Source organism: Cataglyphis hispanica, chromosome 1, assembly GCF_021464435.1.
Source record: "Cataglyphis hispanica isolate Lineage 1 chromosome 1, ULB_Chis1_1.0, whole genome shotgun sequence".
Lineage (NCBI taxonomy): Eukaryota > Metazoa > Arthropoda > Insecta > Hymenoptera > Formicidae > Cataglyphis > Cataglyphis hispanica.
Window position 1 is genome coordinate 13,748,295 of NC_065954.1, and position 25,334 is coordinate 13,773,628.

The 25,334-nt window shown below is 34.4% G+C and overlaps 1 protein-coding gene across 4 annotated transcripts in view; it reads left to right on the forward strand.

Annotated features, from left to right (window-relative positions):
* Nucleotides 1-25,334, forward strand: part of LOC126854277 (thrombospondin type-1 domain-containing protein 4-like) — a 54,445-nt gene that overhangs the window by 20,983 nt on the left and 8,128 nt on the right. For all 4 annotated transcript variants that reach the window (XM_050600858.1, XM_050600878.1, XM_050600866.1 and 1 more), the window contains exons 3-7: nucleotides 17,440-17,515; nucleotides 20,303-20,454; nucleotides 22,515-22,617; nucleotides 24,133-24,235; nucleotides 24,833-25,014. In XM_050600858.1, coding sequence (XP_050456815.1) covers nucleotides 17,440-17,515; nucleotides 20,303-20,454; nucleotides 22,515-22,617; nucleotides 24,133-24,235; nucleotides 24,833-25,014 — 616 coding nt within the window. The remainder of the gene's footprint in view (nucleotides 1-17,439; nucleotides 17,516-20,302; nucleotides 20,455-22,514; nucleotides 22,618-24,132; nucleotides 24,236-24,832; nucleotides 25,015-25,334) is intronic.

Here is a 25,334-nt window from a genome sequence, read left to right on the forward strand (position 1 = left end):
TTTCCAGAATTTCTCAATATTCTGCTAATTTTGTTAATATCTTGATACCCATTATCCTGATTTGCGCATTTAATTTTATTGATGTATTAATTACGAGCGCGGACACGCGTGCGATCACGAGTCGCATATAGTTATTATCTCGCACATTGGCTTCTTCATACGTGACATCACACTCGACGGCACGTATAGATCCGGAGTTCATAAAGACGTGAGGTGTGAAAATTTACGGCCGTTAAACGCGAGCCGAGCTTGTCCACTTTCTTCGATAAAATATATTTATTATATATAATCGACATTTATGTGCGAGCGGACACGTTTGACTTTTCAATCAGACATTCAACCACGCAATTATATCGAATCTTGCGGCTAAATTCTTTTGAAGCAGCAGAGATGTTTTCTACCGAGAAATTTTCTGATGCCCTTGCGATATCTTACACATCTCGCAATCTCTGTTCAAAAAATTTCTCCTGCATTTAATATATGCTGTGGTAATTTTGTTTAAATTTATTAAATATAGTTTGTTTATATACATTTATAGATATAAAATAATCTTGTATTTACACACTCACACAGAAATTAAATTTTATATTTTTTGAAAAAAGTTTATCAAATTTCTGCTTTCTACTTTATACGCATACATTGACGGTGAAAAAAATATATAACTAACCAATATTAACTTTTTCTGTTTTCAATATAACTATAAAAGTCATATGATTAAATGATAGTCCACTGAATGTATTCTATATTAAAAAAAATGTAATAAATACAAAATTTTTTTTTTAATTTAAAAAAGTTTTTTATTCAAATACTTGCAAAAGAATTATTTTAATCAAACAGCAAATATATTTGAATTAATAAAATATAAAATGAAAGCGGCTTTTATTTGAAATAAAAAAAAGAATTTGTTTTTTATCTTTATTACACTAAATTACTTCCTTTAAAAAAAAATATTTTCTAATTTTCAACTGCTTGTTTAAAAACACAAGTTTTCTTTATGTTAATAAATAATTTTCATCTTCAAATTTTAAAATATTTTTTTATATTAAAATTTTAAATAATGTATTTTAAAAATTATAATTTTTATTACATGCAAATAATGATTTGACAAAACATTTTTGGAAACAAAATGTACATTTATCTAAGCAAAAAAAAATTTAAATTAACAAAATGTATTTATTTAATTAAAAAAAGAATTTATTTTCAGTATACAATAAGAAATCACGCGTGTACTTCTCCAATATTCACATTACGGTAGGATCGTGTATTTATATTAAGGACAATTATATTAAAGGGTATCGACTCGCGAACAAATTTAATTATTATGCAGGGAACAATTAATCGCGACCGGAAATTATTATAGGTACGCACCGACGCTTACGATGTAAAATGACGGCGATATCTCGGCTCGTTCTTACGCTTGCTATGCCGCTCTCGTATGGAATCCCCCTGTGGTCGGATCGAACACACGACACACGTATCTCTCCATTGTACAAGGCATTGTTCCCGTCGGTGGCAGTCGCGTTTAACGAACCGCGAGGCACGTATATATCGGTAAGCTTACGTGTACCGTTTGTTCCTGTCCGCCGCAACGACGGAAGCGCGGTTCTTATCGCGGCTCCCTTCGATTTCGATCTCGCGACATTTACCGGGAAACTACGAATGCCAATCTTATTTTCCAATCTATCGTATTTTCAATCACACACTCGCGACTTTACTATTGTTTATTCTATTTAATAATTTATTACGTTACTGCACTGATATCGGATTTTGAAAACCCCAATTGTGCAGAATTTCTCGAAATCAGTTCTTTTATCAGAACTTTTATCAGAACTTTGCTTCGATTCCCTGGAAATGTTTCCAAGAGTCTTGGAATTACAGTAAGTTTGACAAACTGTAAATAACTAGAAAATTCGAATAATGTGATCTTGAACATTATTCTTCTTTATTCTCTCTCTGTTTCTACTTAGCTTTCCACTGAATAAAATACGAATATAATTATCGTCTGCTTGTTAAGAAAAAAATTAAATTCCCGATTTATTCCAAAAGGAACAATGCACGGTATTTGAAAAATATTCGCATCAATGAACTGCACATTCCAGTACCAACTTCTCTATCTCGTAAATCGTGTTTTTCTCTTTCGGCGAACATGTCGATTTCATTCGAAGAGAGAGAAGGATATTGTAGATAAAACTAGATTTTTCTTCGAAAAGAATTTCCATGAATTTAACTCGGAGACTTATATCAGTTGGAGTATTTTTCTGAAGCGCATGCGACTTCTATTTTTATCTACTTCCAGGGATCTATGCTTGCTCTCGTTATCTGAAGAGCTTACCAACTAATTAGCTATTAGCGAAGTGCGAGCGTATCTGACCGTGACCACTGTCATCGGCAATTAATTTCTGACTAAACTTGTACCACTATTAATACAGAGTTACGCAACTTCAAGTTCTGTGCTCATAAACCTTGAATTTTATTTTAGATTCATATAGACTTACTGCAAAAGTATATTGATCCATAAAACCCTATATGATAGGAGGCTATAATACACAATTTTTTAATCATGAATATTAATTTCTCGAATTTTAATTTGATATTGAAGCTTACATTTTCCACAAAAAAGTTATAAATACAAAATATTATTTTATATGTATTTAATATATATGCTCACCCCCCTTCCTCTTTTTTTTTCACAAAAAAGATACTGCAAGTGAAAAAAAACTGCATAGCCATTTTCGTAAATTATTTATATAAGTTAACAATAAGAAGCATTGACAAAATTTTTATTTTTTAGAATTAGAATTAGATTTTTTCAAGTTCAAATATTTTAATCTTGTCAAACATTTTTAATATTCATCATAATATATATAAATCATCAAAAAATAATTTCTTTCTCTTTCCCTCTCTAGCTCTTTCTCTCTCATTTTTTAGAGATGCATTCTGCATTTTACGCTACTCGATGGCAGACTTTTTTCCGGTATTTTGTAATGTAGATGTCTCTAAGGCAGACGCATACAGCAGCATTGTAACAGCGTGCCATTGTTAAACTTAGATTCAATGCGAGACGTTGGTTTCTTTGCGAACGCTTGCGGCGGTCGCGTTTCCATTTTCCTCGCGATATTACTCGCGGCGAGCTATCGAGCGCGCGTCGAAGCGATTTTCCGCTCTGAAACGGCGCCGCAAGGTTGGGGCATTTGTCCCCGCAAAGAGCGTAAAGAGATCGGCGCCGTAAATCGCGATCCTTCGCTTTAAAACTTCTCTCGTCGGCCGTTATTGACACGATGGACAACACCGGCTTTGTACACACTAGGCCGTCCGTGTACCCTGCGGATTTGTTTGCTCAGGGCACACAACCGCGGCCTAATGCAATCTCCTTCTTCTCTTCGACGAGGTGGCTCGTCTGCACTCTCGATTCCGAACGATTCGACTGAGTCGCATAGAAGAAAAGAGTGCGACAATCGATGAGTCGTCCTGGCGCTTCTTGATCTTTTCTCCTTGATTTTGCATATGCGAGAATAACTTTCGTATATAACGAAATTAATTTTGGAACAATCAGTTTTTATTAGTGTAAAATATTTTTTTTTTCTTTTTTTTTTTATTAATAGTGCGAATATGGCACAACTGCATGAAATGATAAGTTAATTTCTATATAAAGATTTAATTATTTTTAGCATTTATAATTTTGATTAACTAATATTTATTAATTTTTGTTAATTTATATCTATCAAAAAATACGAAAACATTGAAAGAGAAAGAGGGAGAGAATTGAAAAGTTTTGGAAAATAATTGCCAGATTTTTGAAATTATTAAGAGATTTTTGAAATCGCCAATCTTTTGATAGTCGAAATCCTTATTCTCAGAAAAAATCGTTAAATTTCGACAAACGTTCGACATCATTATTCACGGGATCAAATGCAACCATGCGCCACCCCGATGCACAACGCTGCACATGAGTCGTGCATCATAACTCGCGCACGCATACATGTTCCGCCGATGGAACGAGGAACCTTGAAGGTTACTGCGAGGACATGAACCGGTTCTTAGTAATTAACATATGCAACGTTAATTTTACGGAATTATAATTTCACGTCACTCGGTGCGGATCCGAGAGCAATACGTGGAACGAGTGTAAAGGAGGCAAAGAAGCAAGAGGGGAGAAAAGTTGGGAAGGTCGATCGTCTCTTTACTGTGTTTCAGCTACTGCGAATCCACGGAAGGTTGATTTCTCGATCATGCTGCATCTTTCTCGCATCTGTTCTAGAGAAGATTAATCGCAATGATCGCACAGACTTTAATTGTCATCGTCAGCAGTGAGTCGTAGTGAGTTATAATAGCGTAATGTTGATACATAAATGCCTTTTCTTTCTAATTTACTATCATCAATATTGCATATTTCAATTTTGTATTATTGGGGTATTCAACATTTAGTTATAAAGTTTTTCAAATTATCAAATCCCAGAAATATTCAGAAATTTTTTACTAACTTTGAAAATTATTTTATACAGACTTGAATATTAATTTAAAATTAAAATTAAATTCAACACATCTTTTTCAAACAGTAGCAAACTAAAAACCTCAAATCATTGAGACTTGTTGAAACTTTATAATTTAAAACTTTGAAATTTCAATATATTTCTCTCTCTCTCTCTTTTTTCCTGCTTTAAAAATATGGAAAACTTCCTTCCTTTAAAAGTTGCAAATATATAACTATGCTTAAAAACTTTGAAATATAAAATATAATCATAACATCTTTTTAGTAAGTATCGTAATACAAGTTATGAATTTAATTAAAACTTCAAATTAAAAAATAAATTTCGTGAATAAATGGCATAAATATTAAATAATATAGTAATATTATAGTGTCACAATTGTCAGTGGATGCAGACAGCATCTATTGATATGGCAATAATTTGAAACATTCGTGGGATGAAACCTCAAAATTTTGTAGCGCGCGTCTTTGTCGATACGACATATGTATGCGGCATGGATTTAATTATCTTTGGAGAAGCGTATATAGTATATCGGTTGTTTTATGACGAAATATCGCGTCGCATATTTCTGAAATTAAAAACAGCATCACGAGCTTTCCCTTGGAAAATACCAACCATTTTTTTCATTGCTTTGCCTCTGAAGTATTAACTGGTAGATCAGAGATCCACGCTTTATTACAAGCCGTGTAATAAAAGAAGACCCCTGTCACATATTTCTTTGGAATTTGCATTGGGGAAATTTATTATTAGTAATTAATACACATAATAATTAAAATATATTTTATTGTAATTTTATTTATATAATATAAATGTATATATATTATACAGTTTTTTTTATTCAAATTATTTGTATTAAATACTCTAGTAATTGTATTTTGATTAAATGAGAGAGAGAGAGAGAGAGAGATTAAATTGGAGAATTAAATTGGAAATAGATTGCTCTCACATAAACATTATTACTTTATATAAAATAGATATATACATATACATGCTATTTTATTTTATTTTATTTTAGATGAGAAAATGCAATGCAAACATTTACCTGCATATTTATTTCTTTCTCTTGTTATTTATCAACAGTAAAACATTATTTTACAATTTTTTTAATAGAATCGTACAGTTTATACAGACATTTTAAATGCAACCGCATTATTATTCACGTGTCGGTTTTGTCAATGAATCATATTCTCTGTATAGTTTTCAATTTTAATAAACTAATCAATTTTAATTACGCTCTTACGAGAAGATATGCTAATATTTTATTTAATCTACATTACATTTTTGATTAAAATTTCCGTTATCTCGCACTGTACGAAATAATTCACCACGAAAATATAATCGCGATGATGTCGCACGGCAAGTCATTAAATGGAACGCTGCTGCCGTCGATCATTATCGATTCACAACAGTCCCTTTCTTGCTCGCTAATCAGCCACGAGTCTCGTGTCGAGGAGTAATAGAATATAAGACTTTGTCCGTCTCGCTTTTGTCGTGCGCAATCGGATGATCTATGCGTGACTGCCTCCAGCACGGAGGAATCTTAATTCGATGGATCCTAATATTAATAAGTCGCCGGGATGACTCGGATGATCCCAAGAGTTCGCGGTGACGATGCCCGTGAATTGCGCGTGAATAATGCACGATGCAATGTATACGGCAATGACCTGTGCGACGATTTTTAATAATTTAATTCTAGAAGGGTAAATAATTCAAGAGCGAAAAGAGAAGCACTTTAATATTGTTAATTATTGATGGTCTTACCATTTCAATAGGACGATATATTGATTATTGATAATGCGCTGTATGATATGATTATAGTAATATTCTCTTTAATATTTATTGGAGAATGTAATTTTTTTATACATTTTTCCATTTCGTGAAAAAATAATATTTACAAGATGTTTCTGACAATAAATTTATTTATACGAAAGAATTGAACTTAAAGCTAAATACAACATTTGATATTAATAATCAAACAATGTTAAATATTCAGCACGATTTTTCTGTAATCCATGTGAAATTAGCGTCTCATATTCAATAATCGAAAGTTTTATCAAAAATTTTGTTTGCATTTCAAATAGTTCTACAATTTCTAATAGGCTTTAAAATTATTTTCGGCAAAAAAATAAAAAAATTACATCTTGAAAATATGAAGTATATCAACTTTCCGTAGTAGTGCAGAATGCGAGAAATAGTTTTTAAACCATCGTATCTTATAGTTTTCGAAAAATTTCTTATATATATTAACAACAATTTCGATCGCCACATATTTAAAAAAATTTTTTATTCTGAAAACTGGCACCTCATTTTTTGCTAAAAAAATGATCAAAATTTTTTAAATTTTACAGTTCCGTGCTTTAATAATTTTTGATATAATTTTTCGGGATGCAAATAGAACTCTCACAGAACTTCGAAATTCCAAAAATAATTTCAACCATTCTGGATTTAAAAATTCTAAGAATATATATAACTAAAAAATTGTCAAAACTTTTTCATTTTTGATTTTATATCTTTGAACCTTAATGCATATTTGCTATGTACATTACATGATTATAAAAATACGAGAGAGATTCTGGGAAAAAAATTATCTCATAAAAATTTATATCATATTATCAGGATAAAAACATGTAATGAAATGTATTCGCTATTATTCAATACATTTTGATGGACATTTCAAAATGACCAGCATAACATGTTTCGAAACTCACAATTAATTCCACGCGTAATTGATGTATGAATCCGAAACTTCTCTCACGCAAGGGTATTTTACTTTATTCCTTTATTTCCCGGAAACTGCATATGTGCAACATGTTTATCATACACAAAGTCATGTATGCAAATTTTTATCATATTAATTAATTTATAATAAAATATTATAACGCACAACATTTTTGTTATTATAATTACATAATTACACTACATGATGAAATAATATATTGTAATATAACGCATTTTATTTTCGTTATAAAATTTGTTGGCCAACGTCTTGTTTTGGGGTACACAATTAACTTTGCGCAAATTGATGTGCGAATATATAATTCTTCCGCTTTTTTATTTTTATTTAAAATATACATTTCGAAAATATGTTTTAAGGGAATTAATGTAAAGCTTCTTTGTGTTTATGGTACCCATAAACGGCAAAAATACATAGCGTTCGTGTATACACGTGCGTGGATATTAATAGAAGCGTGGGAGGATGCGAGAAATACACGCGCCGAATAACGAACGACTCGCGACACCTCTTTTATGTGACAGTATACATGAATACATCTCACGAGTACGGTGACATTGGCAAAATTATTTTATTTATTAAATTTTACAACTGTTATGTTTACAAACTTTTCAAGAGTGTATCACAATGTTTGAAGCTCGATATTGGAATTAATTGATTCTAAAATATGGAAAAAAAATCATAATTAAAAATAAGATTAAATCTTAAGATTTAATCAAATGTGTATAAAAAAATAACAGAAATTATAAAAATCATAAATGAAGAACACAAGGAAAAGAATATTAATTTATAAAGAAAAATATTAGGCAATCTATGTATATTTACGAGAAAAAAATAAATAAAAAATTATGTATATTTAACTATATTAATTTTCGATAAGTATTGGTTAAATGTAATATGAATAAAATAATGTAATCTCATCAAAATTTGTTATTAACATTTAAGTTAATTGTTACAAGGCGGTTTTATATGGACTTTTAGAACTTTGGATCCCGCTTGTAGATTCTAAGTTCTTGCTAAATCTTGACTGTACAGGAAATCATGAGTCATTCGAATGACTAGGACTCCTCGGAAGGATCTGTTCTGACTTTTTCACGATCCTTTCGATCCTTTCAATTCTTTCGACCTCTTGACATCCGCGCGCACGTTCGCCGAGCAGCTTAACATTTTTTATCTTATCAACAAGCGTCTTAGCCTTCTGACATTTGCGATCAAACCTTCGATAGGATCATGTAACCTCTTGGCACGTAAAAATCGAATATTGCGTTTTGTACGAAATGATTGACTTCTGTAGATCGTAATAATTTCACATGCCAATATTATTTTGGATAAATAAATTATTTGCGTAAGCATGTCGAAGTGTTAGATGGTTTCGGAATTTTATTATAAATTTATGTTCTAGTTTATATTTTTTTATCGTTTTATCTTTTTATCCTTTTTATCTTTTTAATATGTATATTTATTTACAATTATTTCGCTCCTATAAATGAAAATTAATTATTGGAACACATAGATTTCTATTAACTATTTTATTTGGAAAAGCATCTAATAATTATATATAATTTTTTTTATTTTTTTCTTGTTAATATACATACATGCCTAATATTCTTCTAAAAATTAATATCCTTTTCCTTGCGTTTTTTGCTTATGATTTTTATAATTTCTTAATACTCTGCGTCCCTACAAAAAAATTTGTGTTAAGCTTAAATTTGTCATCTATTATTTTACCAAATCTGATGATTAAATGCAATTAATTTATGATTGCGACTATACCATTCGCGTAACAATCGAATAATTTACGGAGAAATTTTAATCGGATCAGTCTGCGACGACATGAAACGTCCTTTCTGTTATCACTGATTCTGTGCATGCTTGCGCATATCCGGCCCCCAAAAACTGACCCAGATCACGCGTGTGGCCGCACGTCGATCCTAAGTAAGCTTGGGTATATCCTTTCCGTCCCCCTCGCTCCGACCGTCGTCAGATGGACATCCCACCTCCCATTTCCACCTTGATCTCCCCGTTCATCTTCTCTGATCCAGCTAACCGCCCGTCTCGACTTGACTTCGATGTATTGAGTTTCATGCGGAGATACACGTACGCGCAGTCGTGCGTGCAGCTAACAAGACGCTCTTCGGCGTAGATGGTCCGTCTTCATGTAGGGAGATATACCGCCCGCGGGTGATTCGCGCTAATTTTACTTCCCGCCGAGCCCCGTCACCGCAACCGGCCGGCCGGAGGTTTTCCGGATGTTTTTGCCACCGTATACATACTCGGTTTCCTTATCTATTTTTGCGAGCAACATCTATGTCTAAACTCATATCTATAAAGTCGAGTCCCGCGAACAAAGTAGGCCCTCGCGAAGATGCATCGCTTACTTACGAGGAAATCGATTCAGTGAATCGCTTCACTTCTGATAAGCGAATCTGGAATGTAAGACTTTGTTATAAATTGGATGTTATCAGAAACAAATATGTTTGATTATTTAGTCATTTTTATTTTATATATTCTTTTTTCTTTTTCTTTCTTTATTTCTTTCTAATATCTTTGCAATTTAAAATCTTAATCTTACTCGATCGTGACTTTATGGAATGTTTATACGCAATTTTTCGCACAATATTCGAATCTTTTATATAATTAATTTTTACTTAATTACTAATAAATTTTATCCTCATGCTGCAAGCTTAATCGACAATTATCCTCTTATCTCAGTATCCGCGTTCTCCGAATATCTGGATAATAGCGGACCCGCTCAATGATGTCGGTCGATTGTTGATCGAATGAGGCCGTTACATCATCTAATTGTAAGTGGCTGTCGTTGTTAGTCTAACACTCGCATTGTGAATTGATCTGAAAATACGGATGAAAAGAACAATGTGCTCGCCATAGACGATGATTGCCTTGAAATAGTTAACACAGATAACAAACGTCAAAACGGGGTCACTAAACACCTTTGGCAGACGCCACGAATTGCGTCGATCGGCGCGGCGTGCACGTTCGATAATGAACGAAGTAACGACCGGTTAGCGACCGTGTTACTCTGATTGCGATATCACATTACAGCGTGGCGGCGTAAATTTAAACAGATGCGCCGCAACAAATGTATAGCCAGCGATAATATTTTTATTGTGCTATTGAAAATCTTTTAATAGTTTATGTGCTCTGTCACGATTGCTTCTAACAGTGCTCTCTTTGCATAATTGATTATTTAAGAATTATAATTTTTCATTAATTTTCAATAATAAAGGATTCTCATTTTACAGCTAATCCGCGCAAATTCATTGAAACCATTTTCAGTTTAATAGTCGCATTAGGTATTTATTTTTCTATTTTGTTGAAGATATGATGGTAGAAAAAAAAGACACAAGATATTGTGTGTGTGTAAAACTTAATACATTATTTAATATAATAATATATTTAATATAATAATATATTAATATATATTTTATATTAATATTTTAAATTTATATATATATATATATATATATATATATATATATATATTAAATAATATTAATATATCATATAATAAAAAAACTTTATAATAAAAATATTCTCGATGATGAAAGCGTAATATCAATACTTTGATCGTATCGAGATATCGTAAGCATTTCGCACAGGCGCCGTTCGCATGCGGAAGGCACCTACGGGCAAGGTTCTCGAACGGTACGATCGGCGGTCCTTCGAAAATGGAAGATAAATACCGAAGTAAAGAAAGATTACTGCGACGACGACAATAACAACAGCAGCAGCAATACGGAGCCGTTTCGGTTATCGGAAATTTGCGCTGACCGCCTCTTGGTAACTGCACCAGTAAGGCACGTATTTCTCATCGAATGCACTTGTGCACGATATCGGTAACGCGTGTACTGTACGCACGCTTCAAGGTTGATTTACAGTTTGGCGATATTTCATCAGCGACTTTAGAGAAATATCTTATGTAAGCTATGATTGCGCTTTAATCTCTTATATTTTTTTGGGGGAAATTTGTTAGAAACGCTGACAACGTTTGTCAGAATTCTACAAACATCTGTGTAATTTTTTTATAATCTGTTAAATATAAATAAATTTGAATTCTTCATATTGTATATTGCAGTTTCACAATTTGGATTTTTGCGCGATGTAAATCAAAAATTCATCTATTAATAGTTGAAAAGAAAATTTCTCCGATCAATTTATAAATTCATATAAGAAATTTCAATGAAAAATTTAGAATTAGACAGCATTCGCTTATTTTATCTAAACCGGAATGTATTTTTCAGTAGAAAGCTTTAGAGAGCGCGCTGCTAATTGCTTCTACTCTCTGATGGTTGTTTATTTTTCATTAGATTACGGTAAAATATAGCGACATTTAACGACGGCTAACTCGGTTTAAACGGGAGCTTTGGCGGATCTGGAGGAGGATTAAGCGTCAGGGATTGGGATAGGGCTCGAGCTGTCGTCGTAGGCCAGTAGTGGAAATCCTTCTTAAGCCGATCGAAGTGCTCCAGTATCATTAGAGAGACCATTCGAGACTCGCACATATATCCCTCCCTCCCCCTCCCACCTCTTGGCGACGTCTCTTCGAGAAAGGATACGGTGGTCCTCCGTGCCGAAGACAATGCCGTGGCGCGTATCGTGCATCATATTTCACGGTCATTTCTTTTTGTGTCCGCTACGTGTGCATCGCTCGAATCCAGTCCCCGATGGCGACGAAAATTCTTCTCGAAGGACCACCGTGATACCGAATTTGCGGGCCTCCCGTGCTGTCGATCGGATGCCAACGATGCATCCCTTCCTCTTACTTTCGCGTCTTCTCATTTTGCCGCGTCCAGAGGCTTTAAAGACTTTGAAGAACAAAAATACTTGAAATTTGGTGCATATAAATATTGAGACGGAGACGGAGACAGAGGGGAAGGAAAAAGACGATGATTTTTATTCTAGATTTGAAGTTTTAAATTAAAAGTACACATGTAAGAAATTGAAAAGAGAGAATTAATTCATCATTTAATATATCGAAATGTTTTGAGATAAAATATGGGATTTTTATACGAGGGAATATTTCAGAGAGTTGTTTGAAAGGATAATATAAAACGGGGCACAGTTTGCATATTAATATTTATCATATTTCCGACAGGAAAATTGCATATTAAACATAGTCGTTCGATTTTATTTCGATCTAACGTTACATTGTCTTATAATGATTTCTAATTGTGAGCCGTAACTCTAACTTTGAAAGATCTTACACAACGTTAAGAGTACAACGGTATATATAACTTTTATTCGGTGAACGCGCAGAGCTCGGCGCGTAATTTTTACGATCCGCCGTAATTGTGGGGCAAGTGCCGTTTATTTATAATACCGCCGTAAAAGATACAATGTGCAGCCGTATTTCGAAGTTCGCGAAAGCTTGTATTAATATATGACGCCGTTAAACTCGTCGCGCGACCCGCAATTCTTCCGTCTGAGCACATATCATTAGAAGAGAATTTGTTCATTGACCATGTAATACAGTAATTTAATGATGCTATTGCGATAACAGCGCCAAATAATCATTCTCGGAGAATGACCCGTTGATTTTATCGGATTGCGCGCAGCGGCAGGAAAAATTTTTTTCATTGAATATGAAAAAAATAAACATGATATTATTCAGTATTGTTTTGATATATTTTTATATAGGCGAATCGCTTATAGATATAAAACTTGCATTGCACTTTTTACTTAATTTAATAAGTATATGCATAGGTTTTCCACATTTTATATATATATTCTATTTAATTATACTTTAGCGTGCCTACATAAGAACAAATGTTAGAAACAGATCTGCGGAAGTGGCGAGTTGCATCGAATACAGCGTTAATAATTTCGCTCTAACGGCAAAAAGCGAGCTCGGTATTCTTCTTAATGGGATCCATTGAGACCCCCTTGACTTTATGGTGGCGTATCTGGCTGCTATTGACGCGCTGTTCTCGCTTTCAATAGAAAGATTCTAGCCGGAGTTTATAAAGCCGGCCGAGGCGTGCTGCTGTTTCTTACTGATCGATTTTTCGCATTCCTACGCTATTGAGTACAAGACTGGCATTGTTTGTTGTAAGTGCGAGATACGGCCGCGACGGACGGACCGTGATACGGGAAGTCGTAACGGGTCGCGGATATACGGTTCATAGCTGTCCGTAACTTCGTAAGGCTCTTGTTGCGGAGATCGATCGGCGCTACTTTGGCAAGAACGTATTTGCATTACGACTTGTACTGCAAAGCGTGAGTACGCGATTGTATTGTCGCTGATAAGCGGAATCTCTATTGAAGTATCTCTTTAAACAGGGGAGAAGAGCAATATGCGGAAGTAAATTGATACGGAAGGTTCAGAGGATTCAATGTCAAGTAAATTGAAAGGAATTGGATAATATTGTTATTTTGCGTATCTGTAAAAGAATGTATATGAATATAAATGTCATTTATTAGAGTATTCTTTGGATTGAAATATACTCTTGTAAAAAAATTAATTTCTACAGAATTAAATATAATATAAAGCATATGTATACTCTTATTAGCTATTTTTGTATTCAATTTTTACTTTACATTAGTCAAAAAAAGCCTACAAATTTTTGTTTATAATAGATGTAATGCAATTTTTTAGTTATATTTTAATATCTTTTTAACGATTAATGATTTTATTAAGATATTTTATATTTCGAGTACCAATTTTTCCTGATAAAAGCTACTTAACTATTATCCAGATAAAGATGAGATATTTATTAAAGAGATCAGAACTTTGTTGTGCATGCTATGTTTGGCATAAGAAGATTCTTTGGATTTGCACAAAAAATTAAGACCCACTTACAAAGAAGTCTCGAATAATTAAAAATTGTTGCAAACTTTCTATTTTATTTTTAGAGTAAACTCGGAATTTCTTGACATGTACGATTTATATTGCTAATATCGAAAACGATCCAATTGATTATTAATTTTTCTGATTTTTTATATCATGTTGAAATCGCAGAGGTCTGATATTTTTTGATTTTTCATTCGAAATATTAGATGAGTATTTCAGCGTATACATAATATAAGAGCATGTGCAAATTACGATAACTTCCTAGCTTGAATTGAACTCCCTGCTTGATAGTGCATGTTACAGCGATTTTAGGATTAACGCGCGGCAAATCGCGCTGCGAAGGAAAGGCGAATGAACGACGACGCGAGTCGTCTCTCGCACGATCGGGTCGGTAGATAAAAATGAGAATTCCTCGTTTCCGATCTCGCGCAATCTTGTTGCACAGGCTCGCGAGACTCCTCGGCGTTGCCGAGAAGAGCCCACGCGCGTTGGTTGTTGGCCGTTGCCAGCTAACACATCGCGATGCAAGATCCGTGGCACCCTTCGGATGCACCACTTACGAGCACATCGCGTGGAAAGTCGAGATAGCGCGTTTCTTCTGTGATTACACACGCACGCATTCGCGTACGCAATGACGCCGCGGTAGCGACGGGCGGTCTGCGCGTCTCGCCCTTCCCATCCCGCGACTCGGCTGTTCATTCGGAGTCCTGCTTCCCCTTTCCCCGTTCCGTGTGCGGCGTGGCCTAATGATTAATTAAGATTTCCGAGAAAACGCAACAAGTGAAACGTTATTAGCGCTTAGTGGCACAGTTTATTCGGATCAGCGGCAGTCGGGGTCTCTCCCCTTCGCCCTCTTATATGTAATCTATTGGTTCGTACGCACTTCCTGCTCGCCCAAGTACCTTGTCGGCTTTTAATAACACCATTGATCGACATAAATCAAATATATGTACAAATAATTTCTTGTAGATTTTTTTCTGTCTAGTTAATAAGGGACATGCATTTACACATGAAATTCCTTATTAAAGTGTTAAATGTAATTAAATATCATATAATCCATATTAAATGTTTTTTTAGTTCTCTGGAAATAATTAAAATGTGAAGTTTGTGCGAAGATAGCGCGGCATTATAATCTAATCGGAAACAAAGAATTCTGATTATTGTTTACGCTCTCCTATCAAATGAGATTTACGTTATCATTCATTTTTCTCTCCTTTTTTATGTAATATAATTTTACTTATTTTATTACATTAAATTCTAGATTATATCAATTTATATTTTACAAATTCAAAAAAAATTGAGAAATCAAAAAATGTTGGATCTTTAAAAATTCAAAGACTAATTTTTTTATATTAAATATAATATTATTGAATAGATATACATATGTCTGCAATTAATTGCTTATTAGTTTCAGTTTAATTTAATTTTAATTTGAATATTTGTTTGTTGAATCTAAATAAGCATGTGTGTGTAAAATTTGGCTCTTATCTCAATTTTCGATTAGAAATGATAAGCGCGTAAATAATACGGGCGCCTTGCCAAAACGCATCAAAATTCATCACCCTCTGCATTTTACGTTGTTTTATTTCCAACTCGCATCAGTATCTTTGAAGCTTGCACGCTTTTGAGTAATTTCCGTAAAGAAATGATGCGGTGGCTGCCGTACACACGCATCACAGCGCATCAGCGACCTATCATCGCCATATGCGTTTTCTATTTGTTCGTAGATGTTTTCCAACTCGCAGACTGTATTTAAGCTAACGCTCATGAATAATTAGTGTGGAGAAGCGACAAGACAGTTGCGCTTCTTGCGTGCATGAAGGCGCATCAGCATACTTCGCCGTACCTATATATGCAGTTTCCACCTAGGGAACATCGCTCATGCTCGCACTTCTGACTTTACTCCTCCTTTTTCCTTAATCTGAGAGAAGGGAATTCAGAATACTGAAAAAATATTTTAAAAACTAAAGAAAAAGAGAAAAAATTAAAATTTAGATAACAAAAAGATATTCTATTGATTCTAATAAATATATTCCCTCTAGATTTATAATAGTTATTAAAATAGTATTTTTTTTAAACACATTTGTGAATAATTGGAAGATATGTTATTTTAACATCGAAATTTTTTTTCTGAAGAAAATGCCAAAACTCTATTAATTGCGTAAACAACGGGATAGATGCGTATGAAAATTTTACAAATTTTTTCTCAAGAGAAAATTTTTTTTTTTTTTGGAATCGTGTTTTAATGTAGAAATTTCAGATAGTAGAAATCTCTATAAAAATCTTATCAAAAAATTCTTATAGTATGTGTATGATTATAGAATTTTTTTTCTATAAAAATTATTATTTATTAATTTTATTAATCATATTATTCTATTATTTAAATGGAATTATTATGGTAAATTTTGCATTTATTAAAAAAAAAAAATATCTACAAGACCTCCATTTTTTTAAAGATATTATCATAACGCTTTATCCCTCTTGGTGTAATTAGCGTGACGAATTGAGCCGACGTTGGTCTATAGTTTACGCAGCCACCTAAAAGCAAAGATCGCGGCGAGCCATCGTTATCCCATGGAACTCAGCAACGGATGCTGAGATTGCATGTCGACCTCGATCCCGGGATGCACGTGGAAAGATAGAGAGGAAAGAAAGAACGACTATATACGGCGAGAAAAATTGGGACGTACGTGTTGTTCGATCAAGCCAGGATAAGGCGACGCGAATCGATTATATCGATCGTAAAGATTTACATCTACCTATGTATGTGCATCTAGTCAATATACTGATGATTGCGCCAACGGAAGCAACATGTGTCCGATAGGCTTGTCAAATACATTTTCTAGCCACATGATATCTTGAGTAGTGTAACAATATCTTATAGAAATTTTTTTAACAATTAAATACTGTAATTGTAACAATTTCTTATAGAAATGTTTTTTAACCTAAATAATGCTCTGTATTTAAAATTATAGATGTTTTGATATTTTATTTTGATAATCATTGACTTTTAATAGAATAATAAACTACATTTTTATTTTATTATGTTATATATGTTATAAATATATATTTTTTTTCCTATATATTTCTTTGTTATAAATTGCCCGTATTAATTGAAAAATATATTAGAGCACCAAGGGGTAAACAAGTTTATCTCTGACATTACCGACTTTAATTCGCCAGCGTTATTGCACATTCGCGAATGTGCGCGTTAGTCATTCAATGAAGATTAAGATCGCATTCTTGAAATTTCTAACTCAATGAAAGCGAACGAAAGAAGATGGGATAAAAGAATAATTGCTTTGTTTCGACGCAAATAGTTATCGTTCGCGAAAGTGTAAATTGTGTTCATCGATCTTCGTATTTACACAATGGATCGATTTATATACTTCTTTCTATCTTTGTTGCAGATCGATTCTAGCCCTGATGATGCTGAGCGCAGCCGGTGTCTCGTCCTCCCACATGCCCGAGAAGTATCCCATAGAAGTAAGTCTCCATAGAAAGACTATGTTCTCTGTTTCACGAATTATTATCTAGCAAATGTTTCTAAACGATAGAAAAATATCTTCTTATGAAATTAAACTAAAATATTAAAAATATTATCCATGACAATTTTTCTCTTCCAAATTCTTTGAAAATTGAATAATTCATGCTTATGTGAATTTCAAATTTAAGCTTTTTTTTTAAAAACATTATAACGATACATCTAAATATGGTGTTTTAAAACAAAACGAGCATTGGATATTTTCATTAACCCTAATCCATGTCTCCAACCATGCCCTTTCGTGTCCCACGTATTTCTAAATAAAACAAGTCGTAACATACGTTTTTCAACATATAATTGTTGTAAAAAAATATTTAAATAAATAATTTCCAAATTTTCTTTATGTTGATTTTTACTCGAAGGTATAAAGATATTATAATAATTTTGAGGGAATTTTTCAAAGCTATTAACATACTGAAAAACACGTGGGACATGAAAGGGCATGATTAGAGGGAGATTATGACAAACTAGTTTTCATTGAGAATCAATGTTTTGATAAAAAACTAAGAAATAATAACATCCATGATTTGTTTTCGCGATCGGTTATCTCGGGCAATCTCACCTGCTTCCTCAACGAAACCTTCATCGTACAAGCAATATTAATTCAATTCACTTGCGATAATTAATATATAATTACATGGCCGCTATACTGAGTGGCATTACACCGAGAGGATAATTAATTGACACCGAGAAGGTGTCAGATCCCTAAATTACACTAGCGCAGAACACAAGGCCACGGCGGCGTACGAGAACAAATGCAAATACGATTCGTTGCTGCCGGCGTCGTTTTCTTGGTATCATGTTATAATTATGCTTAAAGAGTCTGTTTATTCTGGAAAACGTTGTGGCATTACGAGCGACACGAAAATAGACGGCGCGCGGCCTAGAAAACGCGGCGCATTCTTGCCACTTGAAGTCACACCTGCGACCCTTATTGCGAGAGCTTACGTCAAGGTCGCTTCTTTGAAATATTTGATATGCATACACGCGTTTCAGAATTGGTATTGCAATAAGTGCAATTTGATAAAATGTAAGAAATAATTATTTTAATATTTCATACATTACGGATTCCTCGGCGAATTTGGATATCTGATATTTCTTTGATAATTGTTTTTTCATCGTAATCCATTTTTTTTAAACTTCTTTTATTTTTTTTATTTTTCAAATATGATATACATAATTGTAATCTATTTTTTAAATGCATGTATTACTTTCTACTCATAATTTTCATTGATTTTATATTAAGTTGAATCTAACAATAAGTAAAATGTTGGATAAATTCTGATTAAATTCGATTAAATCGTATAACTAGTTTCTTAAATATTGTATAATACGAAAAGTATTGTCTTTGCATATGAATTTATTCTCAATCAAGTTCTATTACTCTAGACTACACTATAAAAAAAAAAATTTGTTTCTTTATGTATATTCAACGTGAAGTATATATTTCCCTCTTTGTGCATGGCTATGTATAAGTGCTGTGATTAACGTTCCGGAGTTAATGCCGGGGCATTAAGGAAGTATTAGTCTGTTGCTCTCGGGGTTAATGACTTACAAAAAAGCGATTAAAAGCTCTCGTTCGAAATCCCAAATTCGCCGTAAACAGAGACGCACGATGTTTACGAAAAATTTAATCGCGCGTGATGTATTTTCTCTCCTATATCTGAATCATTATCGGCCCGTTAAAAATAGAAGTGATCTAGCAACGATCGACGAACGTGGGTGGAACAAAAGTCGCATTTAAGAAGCCGTTTAAGATTTGACGGTTGTTATTCGTCTCGCGCGAGGTTCGGCGAAAACGACAATTTGTATTCTAAGCTCGAAATATTACGCGTATAGTTCGCGTGCGAGCGTGAAATATGCGACTCGTCCGTTTGATTAATTAGACGAGCGTGATTGGAGGGAGGATCGGATATGAAGCATGAAGCGCGGGAAATCTTCACGTGAGAATCGAGCCTTTCTTATACCGTGGAGCGATGCTACATTAGCGAACTTCCGGCAGAAGTTAATACAAGGGACAGCCCGTGGTACGCAGAGATAGATCGAAACACCGTAAATTTCAGCTCCGTATATGTGTGCAATACGGTAATCGATCCTTCGTTTAATTAATCACGACAAGAGTCCGCGATAGCGAAGCGCGCGTGGTCTAATTGGAATCTCGTTCGCGGTAGCGATATTAATTACCGAACAAACAGTTTGTGCTCTATGATGCCGGCGTGTGATTAACAGGAAATACTAGACATATACTACCTTATTCCTATCTATCTCCATCGTTTAATTACCACCTGGGTACGTGCTTCGATACTTTTTTTTTTCTACAAATCTATCATCGCGCTTCACGCTCGCGTGGAAATGTTTCTTATAGGGAGATAGATATGATACGCAGGCGATGATAACTGAAAAATTAGAAGTAAGATCTTTGAAGATAAATTTGTATAAAAATATGTTTGTTATATAAAATTGCAATCGAATATGTACGTTGTTACTATAGAGGTATCTATTATAGAAGTATAAACTAGATTTTGAATTTAAATAAAATACGTAGATATAAATTAATGAAATACAATTTTCATAAATTAAAATTTGCATTATGTTATTGCCAATATATAAAATAACTTTTAAAATAACTATATTTAAAATAACTTTTCATTTTAAATTTTGATTGTAGATTTGAATTATCGCTCGTTGAAGATCTGATTAATGCAACAGTATCGATTTTTTTTCATCAGGTGTACCATATGTTGCAAGAAAGAACGCAATTTGGAATGGGACGTGATAATAGGGTGAGAGGAACTTGGGGCATGTGGAGCTCATGGAACGAATGTTCCAGATCATGCGGCACTGGTGTCCAGTCTCAATCTCGAGAATGCATTCCTTTACGGTGAGTGCGTGTTCATTAGTATTAATTATATTAATTAATTATATTAAAAAATTCAAAGTACATATATATATATATATATATATATATATATATATATATATAATAATGGATAAAGTATAAAATGCGTTAAATGACAAGTTAAGCGATCATTTTATTAGTTTATAAAGCTGATTTGGTAAAAAAAAAACATGATATATACAAATTATAGCTGCAACGCGGTCTCTTTTTTCATTTGCTTACATTTTAAAAAATAAAATAAAAGTCGAACAAGCGCTTGTTAAGATGGAGCGCCATATGGCTGGCCATACAAATATCTTTACGCTCGATCAATGATTTCCACACCTTGCTTCATCTTTGTCCTCGCGGAACGGAGGAGGCCACGCATTTTACGCGGGAGGTCACGGCGGGTAATCGTACGGCATCGCGGTTCGAATGCAAAGCACCTTGCGATAATGGCCGGTCGATTCTAACAATAATCACACGCCTCACGATGTACCGTTAGGGTCTCGCGCAATTTAGATCATAAGCACTCGCCGGGCGAGTCGCTGCATAACAGCGCGGAACTTTGAACTCGCGAGCACGCTATTCCTACGAAATGCTTCTCAATTGATCGATCACCATCGATCTTCTTCGGTTTCTTCGTATCCATGCAACGCATATAGGGTGCCTCGGATCCGTCGCGCATCTCGCCTTGTTACACAGATTGTTTAATTCTTTTTCTTTTGTACCGCAACATGTTATGCAGTAATGCAATAAGTATATTATATTTGAAAAAAAAATCTTTTTTTAATAAAAATTTTCTTAACGATATTTATAGAAAAAAATGTAAGAAGAGAAAATCTAAAGATTGATTTTTAAATGCATTTTTTTATCTTTTTAAAATTATTTCCGATATTGTAAAACGTGATTTTTTTTTTCTATCTTTGAATAAATGGACAGTTCTTTCTTTTCAGAATTTATATGATATTTTCATATGATATTTAATATAAATATATTACATATATTTCTATTTATATCACAAACACACATGAAAGCGCCGATAAAACTTCTTATCTTAAATAAACTTCTATGAAACCCATACTTCAGATTGCATATACCATCATATTCGTACAAATGTTTACTATACACTCGATGCACGAACGTTACTTACTTATTTAAGTAAATACAGCTTTTTCCTTGAAAGTCCAGCTATCCTTTTTAACGAAGTTCGATAAAATCTTATTTCAAGATTATATGTCTGTGTTAAAATAAAAAGTAATCATATTTTAGAGAAGAAGAAAAATATAAAGTTAAATTAAAAAATATGTGCGAGTAATTTAAACTATCCTTTAAATTAGAGGATACAAATTTAGCATAAGTTCTGCACACCCTATATGTCCTGTTCGGCTAGCTATAAAGCAGCGTGCAAATTACGGATCAGTAGCGTAAGAAGATTATACACCGGCAGACCGAACGACTCTCGCGAGCATCTCTCGGGGGCAGAAGCGTGTTGTTATCGCCGCTGACATTTACACCTTCGTAACGCTACTGTGAGCCGTTACGTGACTTGCAGTGTGAATCTCGCGACGTGTTTGCGAGTAAATAAGGAATACCCAATTGCAAATCGTCTCGTGGCTTTAAACTTGAATTTTTTTTAATGATAATTTCACATTCAAGAGTTACCGAATTACTTAAGATTATAAAAATCAAGGAACTTAATCAGCGTTAGATAAAACAAAAATAAAATAATTTATGAGAGAAAAATGTAAATTTGAATACTCAAATTGTATTCAATTTTACGTGAAGTGTACAATATATCGAGCAATTATCCTTCCATGCAATTACGAAGATAATCATTTCTTTCACAGCACAGTGACATTATTAGATGAGATGCGCATATAATCGATTCGTTCATTTCTATCGCATATAATCTCTCTCCTTTGATCTCGAGATTAGCATGATGCCCTGCACATTCTGTAAAAATGCATTTATATACTAATTGGAAGCATTAAAAAATCGAGGTACATCGCTACTTGCTCGAGCGAGTCGATGTATGAACTAATGCGAGCGATTCATTTCAGGAGACTTTTAAGAAGGCGAAGTATTATCTCAGAGAACGGTACGAGCAACGCCAGACCTATTTGTATCGGCACATATAAGCGTTATCATACGTGCAATACGCAGGTAAGCCGTCGAATAATCCTCAACGAGGTTATTGAGAAAAATTAGAAGAACTTTTGAAGTTATTAAGATTTTTAAATTTTATAAGAAGAGATGATAAAATCTAAAACCTTTTCCTAATTTTCTTATATGCATGTAAAGAATTATTTCAGACATATTTTTTTTTCTTTTTAATTTTCCGTAATGGCTTCTCAATAAGATTCATTCGTATAAATAAACAATAAATTTAAAAAAAAAAAAATATTTGCAACGCAAAAAGAGATAATCATTCTTTTCATGAAGTAAGTATTCCTTTTCGAATTATAAGCTCCATTTTCTCATGTCGGATGGCCTTGTTTCTTAGATTGTTATTAAAGCCCTGAACCAACGATTAACTATGTAAACTTGCTCGTCCATAAAATCCATATACATACGCGTGTCACTACTTTTACGATGCCGTATATATCAATGGATGCGTCTATATCCACGCAGACTCATGCGTGTGCAGGGCACGCACCTCAGGATTTTTCTCTCGGTGCATCACGAGTCGCGAACAAATCATTGCGCAGGCCAATTAAGGATGCGCACGACGACGATTTATATACCAAGGTCCGGCATACGCGCGCGCGCGCGCGTATGTGTTGTAAAAACCATAAGAATAATCATCTGCGAGACTAAAGATCTCCGTGTAATGGATGGCTTTGCTCAGTATCAGGGAAAAAGGGAGAAGAACGTCGATTAGTCCTTGGTGGTAATAAAAATCGCGCGATAAGATCTGTTTACTTCTTGACATTTTCTTTCGATCAGACTCACTAAAGTTTAGGATTTCTGACTATATGTATTGTTTTGCATATTGTGGCTAGTTTAAAAAATTCTCTCGTTAAAAACACAGAGCAAACAAAAGTTGAATAACAATTTTGATGCAAGCTTTAAATGAAAATTGCTTCGAATTGTGCCTGAAATTAAAGTAGCGATACGGTAAGTTGGCTCGAAAAGTTTACCGAACCATACCGGCTTCGTTATCCATTATTACCTAGGGAAAAAAAAGCGACGGCGCCTCGTGCAGTAATATTTATCTTCGAGCTCGATACCCAGGACTACATTTCCAAGCTGCATTCGCGATTCGCAAACATGCCCCTGGGCAAAGTAACCACCGTTTCGTTCGCCGGCAATTAATAGTCTACCCGGAAATTGCAATGCGGCCGCGCACGTAGCACACCACACGTGCCGGCATTCGCATGTTTGCGCGAATATACGAACTTCCTCTCGGCATACACGGCGGCTCGGAATGCGAGTCCCTTTTTTTTTTCTTTTTTTTTTTTTCGCCATGCCGCAAATAATTTTGCCTTTATTTACCCTCGGCGCTTTGGAAATAGCGCGACGTGCCGTAAAAAGCGACGCGATCGATCGCGCCGAGGGTTTTTCTTTTTTCTCCTCAGAAACCGGACCGTCTCTTTCTCGACCCCGTCTCCCCTCCCCTCCTCCTCGATCGATCCTTAATTACCGCAAGTTTAATTAATCCAATATACGTTTGTGCAGGAATGCCCGAACTTCCCGAAAGACCTGCGGGCGGAACAGTGCGCCAAATATAACGGGAGGAACTACAAGGGCCGCAGTTACGTCTGGGTACCTTTCGTAGACGGTGAGTCTGAAAACCGATGTAATAATTTCCATTTCTAAATAGGGAGAAATCGCTTCGTCTCTCTGAGAAATATATTCTTCAGCTAATAATATAATTGAATGATTACGTTATATATTAACAGAGAAGAAAGCATCTGTTTTTTTTTATCTTTTTTTTTTTATACAGACAGATATAAAAAGTGAATTTTTTAAATATATTATATTTTTAACAACATTATGGAAGAAAACAAAACTTACAAATTAAAATTTTTAAGATAAGATTGTACTAATATCGATTTATTTTTAAAAGCTTAATTTAAATACTTCATTATTATATGACAAAAAACTTCAAATAATCAGCTGATCATAACGATACACTGATTACCAGTTTTAATAATCAGATTTATAAGTACACTTATACAAAATAATTCCCTTGTCTCTCTTGAAGTACAATTTTATAAAAAAATTAAAAAGAAAACATGTTTGTGCGATATTAAAATGAGCCGATGACGTCGCATCGGTGCGTCCGATCGATGCGACGATGACGCATAGCTAACGGCCAGGCCCGGTGACCTAACTTCCGCCTGGCCTAATCGCGATCACTGTTGTTGTTCTCCAGCACCGAACTCCTGCGCGCTCAATTGCCGTGCAGTCGGCGAGCGTTTTTACGCAACGCTTGAACCGGCAGTAATGGACGGCACGCCCTGCGACGCTCCGAATCTTCGCGGACGCGGCAGCAGCGGGATTTCGACGGAACGCAACGGTGGCGAACGGTGGCTCTGTGTCGCCGGACAATGCAAGGTATGAATAGCGATATGCGAGAGGAATGATGCCGGAAATTAATGACCGACCGGGGTACGATACAATACGAGATACGATGCGATCGACGAGATCGCTATTCACCCGTACGTTCGATCGCGCTTTCGGCCCTTTGCCGCGCACAACGATCCCTTTCCCTCATGCCCCTTTCATTTCTTTTTCCTATCGTCATCAGGATTCATTGTACACCTGATACACCGGATGTTTATCAATCAATAATGCTCGGAACTAGGCTTCCGATATATCGTATGAAAAATAATAAACACGCGTGTTTATTTTTCGTCGTTTCGACTCAAAACAAT